Genomic DNA, 19,309 nt, shown 5'->3' on the forward strand with positions numbered 1-19,309 from the left:
AATATTTTTGTTTCATTACTAAATCTAATAAAAAAACATAAAAAGAGCAATTTTGTTTTATAAAATTTTAATTTGCAAATAGTTCATACAATTTTGAAATTTTTACGACCGACAAAAACAAAGAAAATGAAATATTGCCTACCAATCTGAGCTTATCGGCGTTTGTACACACTCTATAATTCATTTATTCTAAAACAAATTTTCTTTAAAAATATTAACTAAAGGTATGAGTTAACTAATTAGTGAAAAAATATTTTAAAATTACAATAATTCCCATTTTAAAAGTATATTATAAAAATACAATAAAAAGAAAAAAAATTGTAAGCAGTAAAAAAAAAAAAAAACTAGTATGAAATCAATTTTTCATTTATTTTAATTTATTTCATTTATAATATTTATCAGTATCACCGTATAAACGTATATTAAAAGTGTATTGTCGACCATTGGGTGTCAAGACATACAAATACAGAATTGTGTTATGCATGAAAATCAACCAAAACACCCAAAAAGATATACTACAACTTAGAAACTCATCTTTCTGGACCATATCAGGCAAATGGATATTTGTACCCTTAAGAACAACAGTAAACCCAACCAATGAGAAGATCATATTGAAGCAAGTGCAACCAAGAAATCATTTCATAAAAGTCTTCACCATTTCATTTCTCCTAATCCACATACAAAGTTCTCTTATCTATCCATGCTAAGAAACCCAATCTAATTCTCATTAGCAGAGAAAGCAGCATCAATGGACTGCAGAATGCTTGGAACATCAAATCTGAAATTTCTGAAGCTTCTACCAGGCCTAACATCAGCGGCATCCTGAGCATCAGATCCTGCTTTCTGCAATTGGTTATCAGCAGTGGAAGCGCCACCACCTAAATTGCTGCTCTTCACTTTCCACACACACATAGCTGCTTAAGTTCGATTTGATGGTTGTCAGTATCGAAATATTTGATATCAGGTCAATCAGTTTTCGGCAATTAAGACTTTAACATGAGAGAGAGAGAGAGAGAGAGAGAGAGAGAGAGAGAGAGAGAGAGAGAGAGAGTTTTATAATACATATAGGACACAAATTAGGATACCAAAGAATATCAAGTATTTAAATGATTCTTACCTGAATTGCTCTTTCACCTTTTCGTCCATAGATTTTGACGTGATTATGACACTAAAATGTTATATATATAAGGGGCATTTACAAGCATACCACCCGATTCTTAAGTAATTACATATCTAACAACTAAATTTTATTTTTTCACATTTATATCACCCAAATCTTTAATATCATATCAAAAAATATTATTATTTTAACATTTACAATGTGAAATACACATTTTCATATGAGTAAGGTTGCATATATGTAAAACTTGAAATTTAGATGTTAGATGTATAAATACACAAGAAATATTCATATATATAAATAACAAGCTTTAGGACCTGGATATGTAAATATGTAAGAATTGTGTGGTATTCTTGCAAATTTTCCAACTAGGATATATGTTTAGGCTGAAAGGTAGAAGATTATATGCTCATTGGTAAGGAATTGGAAACTAAGATTTAGGGTCCATTTGGGGCGCTTTTTTCACGTGGCACGGTCCCAAACCGCGTTTTACATTTTTTTGTTCATTTGAAAACTACGCCGCGGTGGCTTTTTTAATAAAATCGAACAAACCGTGAGCCGCGGGTTCAACTCCGCGGCCAATGTCTTGTATTAACTACTCGGTCGCTTTTTGCTACCCTATCCCCTCGCTCGCCTCTCTTGCGACAGACCTTCTCCTTCCCCTCTCTCGCGATGGAGCCGAGCTTCTCTCTCCCCTCTCTCGTGACCGAGCTTCTCTCTCTCTTTTCACCCTTGAGGTAAGATCCTGCACCCCTCCTCCCGTCCGATCCGTGAGCCGTGCTTTGTCTCTGCTTGGATCCTTCGCTCTCCTTCGGCCTGCGTTTTTTTTCAAACTTTTCCCTGACAATATGATTTTGCGATGGTTTCTGAGCTCAATTCGGTCGGTGATTTTTGATTAGTTGTTCACTGCTGTTGGATTTTGTAATTTATGCGATGTTAGTTTTTGCAAATCATGTGATTTTGTGGTGTGTTGTTGGTAGAAATTGTATTGTGATTTGATAGCCCCTAGATTTGCTTTGATAAATTCTTTAAGGAAATATTCAAAGAGTACTTTTCAGTGATCATCATCAATAACATGTAGACATCATCTTCATTATCTCCAGGAGATGACTGTAAATAAATTCTTGGGTGGTTGTGGTGTGTGTAGATTGTGGTGGCTGCATTGTGGGCTGTGATAGTTATGCTATGTGTAGTGGTGGAAATTGTATTATGCTTTGATAGCCCCTAGATTTTCTTTGACAAAATTTTTAAGGAAAGGTTCAAAGAATACTTTTCAGTGATCATCATCAATAACATGTAGACACCATCTTCATTATCACTAGGAGAATATTGCAATTAGGTATTGGGCGGTTATGGTGTGTGTGGGTTGTGATGACTATGTTGTGGGCTGTGTTGGTTGTGTTATGTGTGGTGGTGAAAATTGTATTGTGCTTTGATAGTCCATTGATTTGCTTTGATAAATTCTTTCAGGAAAGATTCAAAAAGTACTTTTTAGTGATTATCATCAATAACATGTAGACATCATCATCATTATCTATAGGAGAAGGCTGCAAATAAATTCTTATACATCCCCAGAATAATAAAATGCAACAGGAAAACAAAATCATTTTGTTAGTGGAAATTCAAAGCATATTTTGCTAACTTTAAGCAATCAAATAAGTCTACAAAGAATTCTCTTCAGGTGTTGTGGTTGTGATATGCGTGGTTGTGCTGGCTATGCCGTGGGTTAGGTGGTTGTGGTGTTGTGTATTGTAGAGTGGTTATTGTGGGCTGTGTGGTTGGGTGGTTGTGGTCAGGGTAGTTATGGTCTGGGTGGTTGTGGGTCTGGATGTGTTGTGGGTTGTGATGGTTGATAAATGGGTGGTTGCTCTGGTTGTGATGTGGTGGCTTTGCTTGTGCTGTAGTGGCTCTGATTGTGTTATGGGTTGTGGTGTGGTGGTAGTGGCTTAGGTGGTTGTGGAGTTGTGTTTTAAACTGTGGTGATTGTGGTTGTGAGTTGTGTTTGTTTGGTTGTGGTGGTTAATGTGTGTTGTGGTTGCAGTCTAATATTAATGTTTTATTTTTTCTGGGCTAATAACGCAATGGTTAAGACTAAAGAAGTCGATGCATCGGTCATGTGTGATAGGGAAGTCAAACTCATATTTTACTACCTGCGTCTTAGGGTATTAAGCTGGGAAATAAGCCCACCACCTATTTTAACAAGGGTGACAAAATATAATGAAGTACAATGAAATGACAGAAAGCGAGTACGATAGGTTGTAACTTAAAAACAAGTGGGATTAGTAGAATGAGTGAAAAATATGAAAGGAATTAAAACAAAGACCTATAGGCTTAGGTTGGAATCCAATCAAACGGACTATTGATGCTTCAGAGGAATGGTGGACTGCAAAATTAGAGATAGCAACTTGTCCATGAAAGACTTGATTTTCATGACTTTATCCTCCTAAACTATTTGAAAAAATAAAATTGCCTGTATATCGCAGGCAGTGCCAACTAGGGTTATCAAAACGGCTCGTTGTTCGCGAACAGCTCGTGTTCAGCTCGTTCGCTAAGTTAACGAGCCGAACACAAACAACATAAACAAATATTTGTTCGTTCGTGTTCGGCTCGTTTTGGCTCGAAATACTTCTAATCAATTATATATATATCTTTGATGAGTAGTATTTTAAAAAAATTTAATTAACTACAAGGCTACAAAGAGTTATAATCAATTAAAAGTATTAATGAAGAAAATAGAATAAAAATTATTAAATTAGATTCAAATGATGTTTTAAATCTTGCCCAATTCCTTAAAATCTTATGACTACGTGAATAGGGTTGTCAAAATGACTCTTTGTTCATGAACGACTTGTGTTCGGCTCGCTAAGCAAAAGAGCCGAACACGAACACACTTTTTGAGCTCGAAATATAAACGAGCCGAACACGAGCTGAGCTTGGGCTCGCTCGTGTTCGGCTCGTTTACTCCCCTAGTTCCAACCGCCAACAAATTCAAATTCAACGAAATTCAACCTGAGCTGGAAGAAAAAATGGACTGTATGTTTGGTGGGATTGTGGCAACGGGTCTCATGCTTAGACCCCAAGTGAGCATGGGGCTGCAGGCATACCAAAGGACTTGGATGTCGAGCAGGTAACTAGCTCTGGTGAAGGCCCAAGCCTAAAACAAAATGAATTGAAATCCATATGCAGGTCAAAGTGTCCTAGGGTGGAGAAAAAAGAGAAAAATGAGCTGCTTTCATCAGAAGTCAAATATCAAAAATGGTCGCTTCATGCACTAATAAACCTGAAACTTCACATGCGACCTCCGTAGACGACTTTATCCGAGTTCTGGAGGAAACTCCCAAAATTTATGAAGACATGTTATATCTGAACTCCTTCAAGTTTGATGGAGGACCCCAACAGTAGACAGATCTTCATGAAGATAGCCTTTGATCGCAAGGTTACTTATTTGCGTTTTTTTTCGACAGCAGAACACTTGATTTTATGTAGTTATTGTTGTACTACTTGGAATTATTTTCTTATATTTTTATCGGATTTCTTATTTGAAGTTTATTCTTTCTCGTATGAACAATCTATATGTTATTCTATATTTATGTTTTCTTATTGTACGCTTTGTGATTCGATTTTCGTTGTTTTTTAATGTTGTTTGATTGACATGTAATACTTGAACAGAGCATTTCTTTAGCATAGATTCACAAATAGAGTCGCAAAAGGAAAATTGTGACAGCAGTTTGTATGTTGTACGAATACAACTCATACGTAGATCAAACTCCCATCATGAAATCTACTTACATTGATGATAAATGGGTTGGAGAGCTACTACAAGGACACCTTACAAAATTTATTAACATGTTTCGTATGACAGCCTATATTTATGGAACTGTTTGATGAACTACATAGGAACCATGAACTTCATGGCTCCTTAAGAATGACAACCAGAGAAGTGCTAGCAATAACCTTCTACATTTTATCACAGAATGAATCAATGAGATGAGCGATGAAGCGATTTCAGCATTCATCGAAGACCATCGCCAGATATTTCTCAGTAGGGTTGAAGGCTCTTGTTAGTTTGTCGACATAGATTATTAAGACAGATCATCCAACATTCAAGAGAACTCCAAAAAAAATTTTAGATGACCCGCGGTATATGCCATTTTTTAAGGTAAATTTTTTTTACTCATATTTAGAAGTCAAAATAAGTAGCGTAATTAACATAACTTTATTTAATTTGTCTGAACTGTATTGAAGCAATCAAGGGAACCAAAGTGAATGGACGTGTATCCAATAATATAATTAATCACTTCGTTTGTCAATTTTGATTGTTTATTTTATACAGTTCATATTTATTTTCATTCCCTGTACATTTGATTATGATTGTTAGGATTTTTTCTGCATTTGTAAGTATTTTTTTCCTTCTTTCCTTTCGTTTGTTTTTCTTTCGGTGGGGTTGAGAGGTCCATGATGAGATGTTAGGTCTTATGGGTTCTTCTGGATCGTCTGATTGTCAGCATTGGTTGGTGTCACATGTTAAATCTTTTTGAAGACAACCAAGTTCTTCCCTTTTTTTTCGGCGATACGATTTTTAAGGTTCTTTTTGATGGTCTTTTTGGGTTATAAGCATATGTGACACACACGAGTTTGGTATTACCTGAGTTAAAGACAACCAAAAACTCCTGTTTTATAAGGTCTGCTGCCTTTTTGTAGTGACAGATTCGTTGGTTCGTATACTGAGTAAACTAAGACCTCTTGCTTGCACAAAACTGTAATTACTTATTTCTTTTATCAGTTTCTACTTATGTTATGACTAATGGATTGTCTTTTGAAGTATTCAGGGAAGATGAGTTCACGGATTTCAGGAACCTCCCGAGGTGTGCTATGCTACTGCGGACTAAGTTCCCTGCTCACATCACGTCAGACACATAACTACGGGAAACAGTTCTACAGATGTCAGCAGAAAATCACGGACAAGCGACTTTTTCCGATGGGCAAACAGGCTTAGCAAATTCCACTGTTGAGAGTGATCGGGAATGAATAGTAGCCCTGGAGGACATCTGACTCGTGACATACACCGTCTCCATTTTAAAAATAATATTATTATATGATTAAATGTTATTTAATAGTCTTCTCTTTATTTTAGTAATGATGATACTCACTGCTAAGTGATATATATTTCAGGCTCTGTTTAGCGTAGCTGCAGCTTTTCAGCTGCAACTGTGTTGCCCCAGGAAGCAGCTGTGGGGAAGCAGCTGCGAGAAAGTTGAATGTCTGTTTGGTGCAGTTGTGTGAAACCAGCTGTCGGACAGTTGTTTATGAAAAAAAGGCCATACTGCCCTTATTTGGTAAAACTGTTTAAAAGAAGAGTATAACAATCATTTTTTTGGAACTTTAGTAAGCCCCCAAAGTGCTTACAATTTCTTTCTAATTATAATAATACCTATTATTTTGTATAAAATAAAAAAAATGTATATTTTTTATGTAACTTGTGTAAGCTACATTTTTTAAAATATATATTTTAAAATACAATATATTTTTAAGAAAAGTAAATTAAATGTTATTTCTCTCATATTTCTATATCATATTATAAAATATATACATAACTATTAATTAAAAATATTAACATTACATTCTAAGTAAAACAACTTAAATACTATAGAATGGCTTACTTTATTTTTCCCTAAGTTCACCCTTCGCTTACTATATTAAAATTACATTATAAGTAAAACAGCTTATAATTATTTCTGTCGTCCCTTCCTCCTTCACTTGCAGGTGCACCGACGTAGCCAGTTCGCCCTTCTTCTCTGCACTTCTCGAAGCATTTCGGAAGCATTTGGATCAATAGCAATCTTTGTTGTCCACGCCGAACGCTAACACCTCGTCTCCTCTGTTCAGCGATCAGGGACGTCGTCGCATTCGACTCATCCCTAGAAGGAGAGTATTCCTCTTCATTCTTATTTTTCTTCTTCCTCACCTCGCCTCTGCCTCACTCACTTTCCCTCTCTCGTTCACCAAAGAAAACATTTTGCTTGATCGCGAGAGACTGGAGAGCACGGGGTAAAAGAGGGAAAAGCCGATCGATAACGCGGGCCGCAGGGTCGATCCTGCGGCCCGTGTTCCGCCTATTTTAGTAGCGAGCGGCCGCGAACGCACATCCAAACAGAAATTTTTTTATCAGCTTCGCGATTTGGTGCCACGCCACGCGAAATACGCGGCCCCAAACAGAGCCTTATTTTTTGCACTATTTTGAAGTGATTTTTGCTTCTAAAATATCAAATATATTGTTATACCAGTTATGTTGCAAAAAATATTACTACACAGTGACAAAATGATCATTTGTTTAGAAACAGTTGTATTACAGCTGTTTTCAAATAACAATAAACAAACGATCAACCAACTTATCCAAAACAGCTTCTGCGCAGCAGCTTTCTCGGGCAGTTGATGCATATCAGCTTATTAATAAGCTGCAGCTGCCCCAAACAAACTCTTACTACATGGATGAAGTTCTAAACAATAAGCCTAGCAGGATTGAGCCATCAGATAAAAAGTATGCATTAATACTAAAGATTTATGTGTGTTAATACAAAAAATGTAAGCATATCTCATAAGACAATAATGGTCAGGCCCACAAAAGAAACAGGAACTTGAAAGAAGGCACCTCAAAGTCAGCCAGACCCACAAGTTTGCATTAGTTAGGCTAAACCCTAAATCAACCTTACGATGAAGTTGCTACAGCATGTAGCATATTTCAAGTTTTTTTTTAAGTTTTATTATAATTATTATCAATTCAGGCAAGACGAGCACTTGAACCTGATCCAATGGGATTCTACACTTTATTTCCGACCACTGCTACACATCTGAGCACATGCATCATATTTTGAGGTTGGTTCAAGGCTTTACATCCTAAAAGTTTCCTTTAAACTGGTGAAAATTAAATCTTTATAAAGTTATTCAGTTGTCCAATAAGCGTTCCCGTTGAGTTACAGCTAACATACCAACTGAAAATTAAAGCATAAAAATGGATGGAAAATTTACATACATACCACTCAATTCCTATGTATTTGCATATCTAACGCCTAAACTCCAATTTTTACATAGATACCACCTTACTCATGCATGAAAACGTGTATTCACTTTTTAAAAGTAAAATATTGGTATTTTTTTATGTGATATAAAGATCAGTTGTATAAATGTAAAAGATAAAGTTTAGGCGTTTGATATATAAATACATAGGATATTGATGGTATGTAAATGCCCTTAAAGGAAAATAGGAGGATTACTGTAACCTTTTGCAGATGCCTCCGTTTTCTGGCCGGGGGGAGGAGGATGAGCTGCAATCCATGCTTTTAATGCACTGCAGAAAATCCGGGGGGGGGGCTAGGATTAGCAGGAGAAACAATATTCAAAATCAAACAATGCCACAAAATTTCAGAAATACTAACGTTTGGAATGGTGCAACCATGTAAAGCTTCAAGCCATTTGTTCCGCGTGAAAAAACTTCATCGCTTGCTGGAAGAATTTCATCGAGTCGGTGCCATGAGATTTCCTGCGTAGAATGGACAAATCAATGCAAAGAAACCAGCTATAAATCTGAAGCATGAGAAATGCTTTTATATGGATTTATGTGGGGCAAAGTATTCACATAAGATCTGCCCCAACTTGGAATCCTTCAAATCCCCACTATTTTTTCTTAAAGTGAAAAAAAGGGGAAATTTACATATCTAACACCTAAACTTTACTTTTTACAAATATACCACCTTACCTATGCATGAAAAAGTGCATTTCCCTTTTTAAAAGTTAAAATGGTGGTTTTTTTTTATGTAATATGAAAGATTTGGGTGGTATAAATGTAAAAAAGTGAAGTTTAGGTGTTAGATATGAACCCTCCAAAATTTGTCACTCAATCCCAATTTTCAGAGTTATAATAAAGATCACTGAAATGCACTCCTAAACATATTTCATTTCGAGCAAATTAGTGAAGAATGCTACTTAGTTTAAGATAGGACAATACTATTAAGTGATTAAAAGTATCTTGACCATGGTAACTTACAACCAACTTTGATAAGATACAGTATAATTCATCAGCACTCCAAAAAAAAATTATATATTTTTGAAAGGAATACGTGATAATCTCAGGTAACCATTGATAGCCGTCAAAACTTGGTAAAGAAAGAAAGAAGATTAATTGAGAATGACATGATTGAGATACAACAATAAATGTAGAATAGCAAAAGAAAGAAGGGAAGGGAGGTGTCTACACAAGTTGTTCTCGTGGAAAAAAGTTTATGTTTGATTTCAACAAAATCAAGAAAGAACCAGTCACCAAATAGAGGAATTGCTTGATTTTGCTCAAGTTGTGGAAAAAATTTGTCAAAGAAAAGTTATACAGAAACCAGTCAATGTTTTAGAATTAAAAAGTGTGCGCTTGAAGAGTAGAAAGAGAAGACTAATTTTAGACCTAGGGGACAATTGCAGATACTAATCCATCCATAGCTTGTAATGAAAGGTCAACCAACAGATAGAGCCTTCCATTTGCTTAATATTGTAGAAGAGTTGAAAATTAGCTTGTTTATAAGGAGAGGCAAGAAAGATAGATAGAATTCATAGAGACCACACACATGCATATAAATCTGTATGTACAAAATGATGTAATAATAATAATAATATGTATTGTATGTATGCATAAATTAAAGAAAATGCCCCCCATTAAGGGAAAAAGAAAGGTAAAATGGGGGTTAATGATCCCCATTTTACCTTTTTTTTTCCATTCAAACTCTCCCTTGTTGCACTAATATCATTTTATAGTTCGACAATCATGCTTTAAAAAAAAGGGATGCGTTCTGTACTTTAGTTTCACATGAACCTTCATAAGTCAAGGGTCTGATGCATCTACTTCAGTATCCAAAAAAAAACCTTAAAGGTGTAGTTTGTATTCCTAATAATTAAGTTAAACATAAGCCAGGCTTCTTTCTTATTCATGACAAAAATCCGTACCAACAATGAGGAACAACGTTAGTTTTTAGGTATTTTTTTCACTGACAAGAAAAGGAGAGACAATACAAGAAGCATATCTAAATCTGCAGAACATTTTTGAGACATGACACAAACTAAACTGTTGAAGTTGCAGGTTCAGACAAAACTGAAACACCTCAACAAAAAAAGGATGATCAACAAAAATTAAATAGAGCAAAAAATACCGACAGGAAAAAGCAGTGCAACTATTGTAATTCAAACACATGTACTTCAATACTATGAAGGGGCATTTACTTACATACCTACCTCGCAATCCTTACATATTTACATAGATAATATCTAAAAGTTGATATTTACATGCATACCTCTTAAATCTTTAACATAACATAAAAATATTACAGTTACAAACTTTTTAAAAGTGAAATACACGTTTTAATGCATAAGTTTATAATACCAAAGTGATACAAATGTAAATGTCAAAAGTTAGGTGTTAAATATGTAAATACATCTGAATTGTGTGGCGTGTATGTAACTTTCCGTACAATGAAATGACCAGGATGAACACACACAACATACACTGATCTCTTTCTTGGTCAGAGGTGCAAATGCAGTATCTTCCTTCACACCTGCTATTATGTAGAGTCTAACCCTCTGTTCTCCAATTACAACTTCAATATAGTCATCCAAATTCAAGAGATTTGAAATATCAAATCCAGTTTCCTCTAATACCTGCCATCAATTATATGGCATAAAAAGGCCATTTTAGACAAATCTGAAACCCTGCAGACATGCAAGATGGTTAAGAAAACCAAAAATATCCAAAACAATAAGGAATCTCTGCGATATTTAAATATATTCCACAGTAAAAAACTAATAGCTCATGTTTGAACATGAGATTCAACAAGATAATAAGCCCTTCTTGATGCAGCAGCAATCTAGAATAGTCCTAGTATTTGTTTTTAGACTTTTTTTTTTACGTTTTTTACTGTTTTCTTTGCTTTTAAAGGGTATAGTGGTTTGTTTTTACTGTCCAAGTGTATTCCTACTTATCTCCTATATAAGGCAGGCTTCTTTAACGTAAAGGAGACTTTTGGGTGATCACTTCTATCTCTTCCTTTGCGCCAAGAGTAGGGTTCCCTCAGGAAACCTGCTGTTTGGTCTGTAACCAGGGTTCGGCCCTCCCTGGGGGTGTTTGTGAGGCCTGTTATCTGTTGTCCAAGACCGATGTCTACTGCCAGCAACTGCAGATTTCGGTTCCAGGTGGGAGATAGCTGCTTAATCAGATGTTTTCCCTTTTGTGCTGCTATCATCTTGGTACTAGAGCAAGTTTTTTTTCTTGGGTTATTTGGCTAGAGCAGAAACTCTTCTTGCAATGTCGAATCCTGGTTCTTGGAAGTGTTCTCCGGTGCATTCTACCGTGGCAAGAAGTTTCCATTGCAATCCTCCCTCTTGTCCACTGTCCACTAGCAGAAGGCTGTTGTTCCATCCACTGTTGTACTTATTTCAGTTTCTAGAAATGCCACCTTGTCAAAATCTTGCAAGACAATCAAGAAATGATGGTAGAAGGACTGCAGCAAGAAATTTGGCATTTGCAAGAAAGGCCTGATGTTCTTGAACAGCAAAATTCTGGAAATTGGAAACCAAAAAAATGGTGGCAAGGAGGCAGTTGAAGAAAAGGAAGAAAATCTTTTTTTCTGAGAAGTATTCAGTGAGGAAGATAGGCCAAGCCACACCTATAGAAGGAGACAACCTTGCCAAAATTCAGAATTTGGAATTATGGCTGATATTCCTGATTTCAATGGAAGATTAGACTGAGAAAAATTCATCAATTGGCTACACACAGTGGAGTGAATTCTTCATTACAAAGAAGTTCCACAAGAACATGTGATCGAGTTGGTGGCAATCAAACTCAAAAAGAATTCATCACTTTGATGGGAGAACTTAAAGAGAATAAGGCAAAGAGAGGGGCAATCAAAAATTGCAACATGGGATAAAATGAGGAAAGAATTACAAAGAATATTCTTGTCAGAACATTATAGATGAGGTTTTCTTAAAGTTATATAATCTCCAATAACAAGACTTAACAATGGAGAAATATACAATGGAATTCGAACGACTTGGGCTGAATTGCAACATAATTGAACCGTAAGAGCAATCCATTGCACGGTTCTTGGGTGGGCTAAAGCCAATCATAGGCCACATGATATAACTACAACCTTTTTGGACCCTCCAAGATGTCCTCAACCTTGCTGTCAAGGTTGAACGACAACAGAAATGGAGTAAAATTGCATGATTACACCACCCCATGGGAGAGAAATCGATTCAGTCCAGAACTAGACATACTGGGGTCCAACTAAGTGAGAAGAAAAGCGAATCAAGCAGCAGTCAAATTGTCATTCAGCCATGAGGAACAACAAAAACGTTTGCAAACCCTTCTTCAAGAAGGTGTTTTAAGTGCATGGGTTTGGACATATAGCATCTAATTGTCCTAACCACCTAATCATTTAGTTGGTGGAAGAAAACAATCCATAAAGGGAAGAAGTTCCGGAGGCCCTATAGGAGAGCAGGTGTTGCACATGGATGAAAGGAACTATTGGTCCTTCGTAGGCTCTTGACTATTGAGCCCATTCTTAATCCAAAATGGCATCATCACAATATCTTTAGCATATGATGCATGGTGGGGGATAAAGTTTGAAATCTCATCTTCGATGGTGAAAATTGTGAAAACATAGCTTCTGCTACAATGGTAGAGAAATTTGATTGATCAACAATCACATCCACATCCTTATCAACTTATATGTCTTAAGAAGCTAGACAATGTCTACTACAAATTTCTATTGGCCTAAAGTTCTATGAGGAAGTTCAATGCGACGTCATTCCCATGAATGCTTGTTATTTGTTGCTTCGAAGACCCTAACAATATGACTACGGACCGACTACAAAGGTATGCCAACACCAACTCTTTTGCTAAGGATGGAAGACAAACAACTTTGGTTCCAATGAAAGAGGCACGAAACAAAGCTGAAGATAGTAGTCTGGTTGTTGCAAACAGTAGTTGAGCTACTACAAGCAGTAGTCTGGCTGCTAGGTTATTACAGCAAGAGATGAAGGATACAAGGAAGGATTACCTGCTGATTTCTTAAAATTGAGATTGTTAGATAGATATTCTAGCAGCTATAGAGCCATGGTTACAACAAATTTCAGACATTTTTCCAAAGAAAATTCCAGCCAGTTTACCTCCTTTGTGAGAAATACAACACGCATTGAACTCATACCTGGTTCGATCGTTCCTAACCCTCCATCCTATAAGAGGTCAACAAAGGAGCCCTGTCACTACAATTCAAATGCAATTGAGGTCAATTTATTCGGAGTGCTTGATGTCGGCATTCTTAATTTTAAAGTAATGGCATTGCTTGAAACTTTACATCTGGGGAAAGGACAACTTGTTAATGGCTTCTTCCAAGCTTTGATTAATTGTCTTCCATTAAACAGTTTAAGTCTTTATAATTCATTCATAGGACAGTTTAAGTATTTATAATTCCTCGTGTGGTAATTATTTTCAAGTGATTCTTATATAGTGCACTTACCTATGACATAATAGTTGAGGATGGAGTTTCTCACCTTAAGGTCGCGGTTTCGAATCATATACATTGCCCTTTGGGCTCACTTTTCCTAGAATATTAAAAAAAAAAAAAAGATATCTATACAACAAGGTTGATTGTGTGAACTTAACATTGTTAAGTGTCCTATACACCGTGTTGCAATTAGACACCCTCAGCTTCAAAATTGGCAATAAGGAGCACCAACATGGCCCATGCATTACTTAGTTGCCCTCGATTGTATGCCTTGAATCAGTCTTCATGTCATAAATTATTTAATACTGGAATTCACTAGGCAACTATATCATTTTTATTTTTGGGATCTTTGGATTTTTCCTTTTGTTCATCTACATGAAGCTACTCTTGTTTGCCCTAATATATGCATATGATTTGACTCCTCACTATGCAGAAGACTAAAACATTGGATAAAAAGAAGAGACTTCTCCAACCCCGGAAGAAAGATGCAGAAGCAATCTAGGATAGTCCTAGTATTCTTTTAGTCTTCTTTATGTTTTTAGTGTTTTTTTGTCTTTTAAAGGGTATAGCAGTCTTTTTGGACTATCCAATTGTATTCCTACATTTCTCCTACATAAGGCAAGCTACTTTAATGATAAGGGGAAATTTTGGGAGATCATTTTTATCTCTTCCTTGATGCAAAGAGTGGGGTTTTCTTAGGGAAACCTATTGTTTGGTCTGTAACTAGAGTTCAACCCTCCCTGGGCGTGTTTGTGGTGCCTATTATTTGCTATCCAGCACCGACGCTTGTTGCCAACAACTGTAGATTTCGGTTCCAGGAGGTAGATATCTGCTCCTGTTGAGCCGCTATCATCCCTGTTGAGACTTTTATAATAAGGTAGAAATATGTGAAAGATTTGGGCTCCGTAGGTTCTTCGATGGGAATGTGTTTGCATCCATGACGTCAAGTGGTGGCAACTATATCCCTTCGTAGTTGGTGGTAGCATGTCGGGTCTTCTTCCTTCGTCAATCTTTCAGGTGGTGATTTCTGTATCCTGATCGATTACAGAGTAGAAAACTTTTGTATCTTATATTTTTATTTGATTAGTGTCTCCTTTGTATTTTCTATCATATTTTCCTTGATTTTCAACTTTTCTGGTTTCCGATTTATATTCTTCGTATCTCTATTTTCTTGTTAATCTCCTAGTTTTTTTTATTACTTTATTGTTGAATTTTGCACCTATACCAATTGTCGGTATCACTCTTATAAATAAATAGAATGAAAAAATAACAACACTGAGAAGTGTTTTGGTAGAAGAAGAACAATACCCAACGTGATTTAGAGTAGGGGCATTTACATACATAACATACAATTGCTATGTATTTACATATCTCACATCTAAACTTTCATATTTACACTGATAACATTCAAATCTATAATATCACGTCAAAAATAGCATTATTATGACTTTTTAAAAGTGAAAAACACCTTTTCATGTATAGACATAAAACCCCAAAGTACTATGTATGTAAATATGAAAGCTTAGGTTTGAGATATGTAAATACATAAGAATTGTGTGCTACATATGTAAAGTTCCCTTTAGAATAATGCTAAAGACGAAGCTGCAAAGTTTCTCTTCTATATTATAGTAAAATTTTGTTTTTAGCCATGCTTTCAAGTATGAGGCGGATAGAATAATGAAAATGTCAAAGATAATCCTCACTATCAAAATCCTGCAAGGAAGAAAAAATAAGAGTTCCACTAAAGCTAAAATGAAATAAAACAGTTCTCAAAGGCCATTGTGTGGTGTCAGGTGGCATGTTGGACACTAAAATATTCAAAGCTAATCAAGAACACCACGACTTTAAATATTCTAAGATATTCTACGAGACTTGGGGTCATAGGATCGTCCCCTTTCCAAGATGCAATCAATGCGATGCAGGTGGCACTATCGCACCGAAGTCTCAATGATGGCTGACTCAGTTCAACCGAGCTAGCATTATATGGAAGATCAGTCATGCCAAACCAAGTCGATAACATGGACCACATTCCACTCAGCATGAAGAATCAAATTGACTTTAACATACCTTGACCCCCTCAGCAATCAAAATCAGCACTAGAATAGCTCTAAGGACTCAAATAAGTCAACCTCCCATAGCCTCAAAATTCTCACTACTTGGCTCGTCCAGATGAAGATGCTTCTCTAATGATGGAGAAAAATCAAGACACTCAAATGTGGAAGGAGAAAATCTACAAAGTAGGTCAATGTAGAGCATGAATCAAATGATTGCTCACAATTTTAGCATCCAAGGAGATGTTTCCGACTTCCCCTCAAGAATTTCGCTACTCAGATGTGAAAATGATGCCAATGACAGTTCAAGAATGTTGTTAGGTTAAGTTCGTAACCAATAATCACTAAAATTAAAGGAGAAAATTCAGCAAAAATATGTTTTATATTTATAAATATCTTATGAGGGATTTTTTTTTAGTGATCCTAAGAGAACCCTAAGATGAAAGGGTTCTTTGTTCAAGCGACGCCATTAAAAGGCCTTGGGATATCCAGTTTCTGCCTTCCTTTGCATCTCTCATCTGTTCAAAGGACATGCACATCAATCTCCTTATGAAATTTAAGCATTCCAAAAGATGTTTACAATGTTTGTGCTTGTGTTGAGATATTATGAGCAAAATAAAAAGAAGACCAAGAGTCAATGAGGAGGCTAGGCTATCATAGCCTCACCAAATGGTCCAATCCTTACTGAGTTGTCAAAGAATCTCTAGAGTAGTATTTGCAGCCCAAGCACAACTTAATGAGCCAAATAACAATATCGATAATGTGGCACAAATGCTCATAAAAGCAGAGACAAATAATTTTGAGATGCATTGATTGCTCATCAACTTAAGATGATCAATAGATTTAAATCTCCTCCACAAATTGGAGGAACTGGGTAACATGATAAGAATATGGATCCCTATGAGGGTACCCTGATGCCTTCTCTAGAGAAACAAGGGTACCCGTAGGTTTGTTACTCTCATGATCCTATGAGGTGGAAAATGCTGCACAAGTCAAAATAAGCAAACTTATAGTGCCAAGGGCACTCATCAACATACAAAACAATATTGGAAACAACACCCCACAAAACTTTTATGTTTTTTATCTGCCTACCAATTGTAGTCAAGTTTTTAAACCGGCTCGACATTGCCACAATATAAGGAGGCTTGATTGAGTTGAGAATGTGCTACCATAGCATTGTTTAGAACAAGCTGCTTAACATACTATATAATGTTGTCAATAACTGGAAAAACTTACGACCATTTGAGAAGGCCTAGGAAGCCTAAAAACACTTACTGAAATTCTTATATTAGTTCACTCTTAAAAAGTAATTTCCAAACCAAGTTAGCTTGCAAGATAGTTTTCTATTAAGCATCTTCCCATGAAGCATTCATTATGACATTCTAACCCAATACATCTATTAAGTAGCATTGCAACAAGCTGAGTTAAAAAAGTACAGTTTCGAAAGGTGAGTGTCTTGTCATCTTGGTATAAGTCGAGTGGTCAAACCAAATGTGTAGTTTTATCACTAAGGTATGATTACAAAATACAAATACAAGCCTACAGGTTTACTAAAATGACTTACATAAGTACATGTTAGTTCATAGAGTTGTACCAACCTTGGCCGTAACCCAAGTAGGTCAATTGCTTTAAAGATATTTTGCATTTAGTATAATTGAAATACGAAGCTAGGCAAGCAAGAACATTCAAACAAACTTAAGTGTAAATAAGAAAAGAAATATAACCCGGAGTTGATGTGATATATAAAAAAATGAGAAGCAAAAAAGCAAGAATGACACTTAAGTTACTCTTCAAAAAACTCATCAGCATAGATCCCATCAAAGAAGACTTGCTCAAGTGCAAATGAATCAACGAGTTGACACTTAAGATGCTTTCTTTCAATTGCTTGTAGCCATGCTTGGCTAGCAAGTTCATGTTTGCTTCATACATTGTACTCTTGCGATTCAACTCAATGACCTTCTTAATGTCAAGGGAAGTTAGCTCAGCCATCCTATCCTCAGCATAAACATCTCCTCAGCCTTAATACAAGCCAACTTCTCCAACTCAAATTTTCTCAAAATCTTGGCAAGCTCATATTACGGACAACAACCTCTATTTGAGCTTCAATTTGAACTTGTATCATACTGACATCATAAAAAAGGAATAAACTCGACCCAAGTTTCGCTACATGTCATCTCCAACCATTAAACTTGGTTTAAAGCTGAAGATAGTTATCCTTCCAAGATATCCACTAGGTTCTTTTTACCTTCATGGTCATCATATATTAAAGGTAGGACCCTTAGCTCAGCTTAAGAATCCAAATATGTGTGATTAGCTTTTTGTTACTTCAGTCTCATGAAGTATGTTGCCTAAAAGGTACCACCCAGTTATTGCATGAAGCAAGGAATCCAGGACATTAGCTTCGATCGGGTTTTGATAGAATGAATTCTCCAAATCAAAAAGAGACTCGGCCAGACCAATAAAAGTGAGAACTTACCATCTAGCAAGATAAACACTTCCATCATATTTTCATCACTTCGCATCAAGAGAACATCATGCATGATAAGAATAAAAAACGTATGGGTGTAAACAACAAATCAAGCTAAAGCTGCCTTTAACTTGATCCTTGGTATGATCAAGCTCGAGCTTGAGTTGAGTTCAATTCTATCAGTTTGAGTTGATTCACAAGCCGGTTTATTTATTATGAAAAAGAAAAATTAATTTTGGTTCAAATAGTTGTTGTGATAACATTGAAAAAAGGCTAACAACTTGAAAGAGAAATAATACAAAATTACGTAATATAATATAAACGATATAATTTTTAAATTGCGTTAAATCGCAAAATGGTCTCTTACCTGATAGTGCATAGTCCATTAATCTCAGCATATCACACTTTTCCGATTTAATCCCTCGACTATACAAAACTAATTCAAAATGATCCCTCAAAGACTAAATAGCTATGACTTTGTATAGTCTATGGTTTAAATTGGACTCAATTTTGTATCACAATTTCTACATGAGGGGGTCATTTTGAATCATTTTTTTGGTATAATCAAGAGACTAAATTGGCAACATATGAATGGTTAAGGGATTATTTTGGTACTTAATCTTTTAAATATTTTAACTTTATAATTTAAAAACATTTTATACTTTAAGAGAATTTTATATTTAAAATTTTTAAAATAGTTAGCTCACGAGCTAATTAATTGAATTGAGGTTGAATCAAGTTTGAATTGTTAGCCCATCGAGCTTAGCTCAAGAACTATTTATCAAGTCAAGCTCAAACAAGTTTACAGGTTGGCTTCACTGAACTACACGCCTAGAGCTGAGTCAAACTATTTGTTTGGCAAAGGACAAAAAAGATGACAGCAGAAGGTCAAGAGAAGAAAAACAATAGTAAAAAAAACAATATGCAAAACCAAAGAAGAAATGGGCACTCTAGAATAAGAACAAGATGGTTGAGAAGACAGAAAAAAAAAGGAAAAAAAAAGAGAAGAACAAATTGATCATTATATTTTCCTCAGCCAATGATAGAATGCATGACATGCCTTATTCACATGCTTCGACTCAACCATCAATGAAAAATCATAAAGGCGAATACAATTTGAGCCTTGACCTCT

At 35.7% G+C, this 19,309-nt stretch overlaps 1 protein-coding gene across 1 annotated transcript in view; it reads right to left on the reverse strand.

The window, feature by feature from the left end:
* Nucleotides 1-611: 611 nt before the first annotated feature.
* The window catches only part of LOC110023972 (mRNA-decapping enzyme subunit 2), a 28,986-nt gene continuing 10,288 nt past the window's right edge, over nt 612-19,309 (reverse strand). Inside the window, exons 5-8 of the mRNA XM_020723653.1 lie at nt 10,661-10,813; nt 8,554-8,657; nt 8,398-8,465; nt 612-914 (exon numbers count right to left, since the gene is read on the reverse strand). Coding sequence (XP_020579312.1) covers nt 718-914; nt 8,398-8,465; nt 8,554-8,657; nt 10,661-10,813 — 522 coding nt within the window. The 3' untranslated portion in view covers nt 612-717. The remainder of the gene's footprint in view (nt 915-8,397; nt 8,466-8,553; nt 8,658-10,660; nt 10,814-19,309) is intronic.

The sequence above is a fragment of the Phalaenopsis equestris genome, unplaced genomic scaffold (genome assembly GCF_001263595.1).
Source record: "Phalaenopsis equestris unplaced genomic scaffold, ASM126359v1 Scaffold000237, whole genome shotgun sequence".
NCBI classification, from domain to species: domain Eukaryota; kingdom Viridiplantae; phylum Streptophyta; class Magnoliopsida; order Asparagales; family Orchidaceae; genus Phalaenopsis; species Phalaenopsis equestris.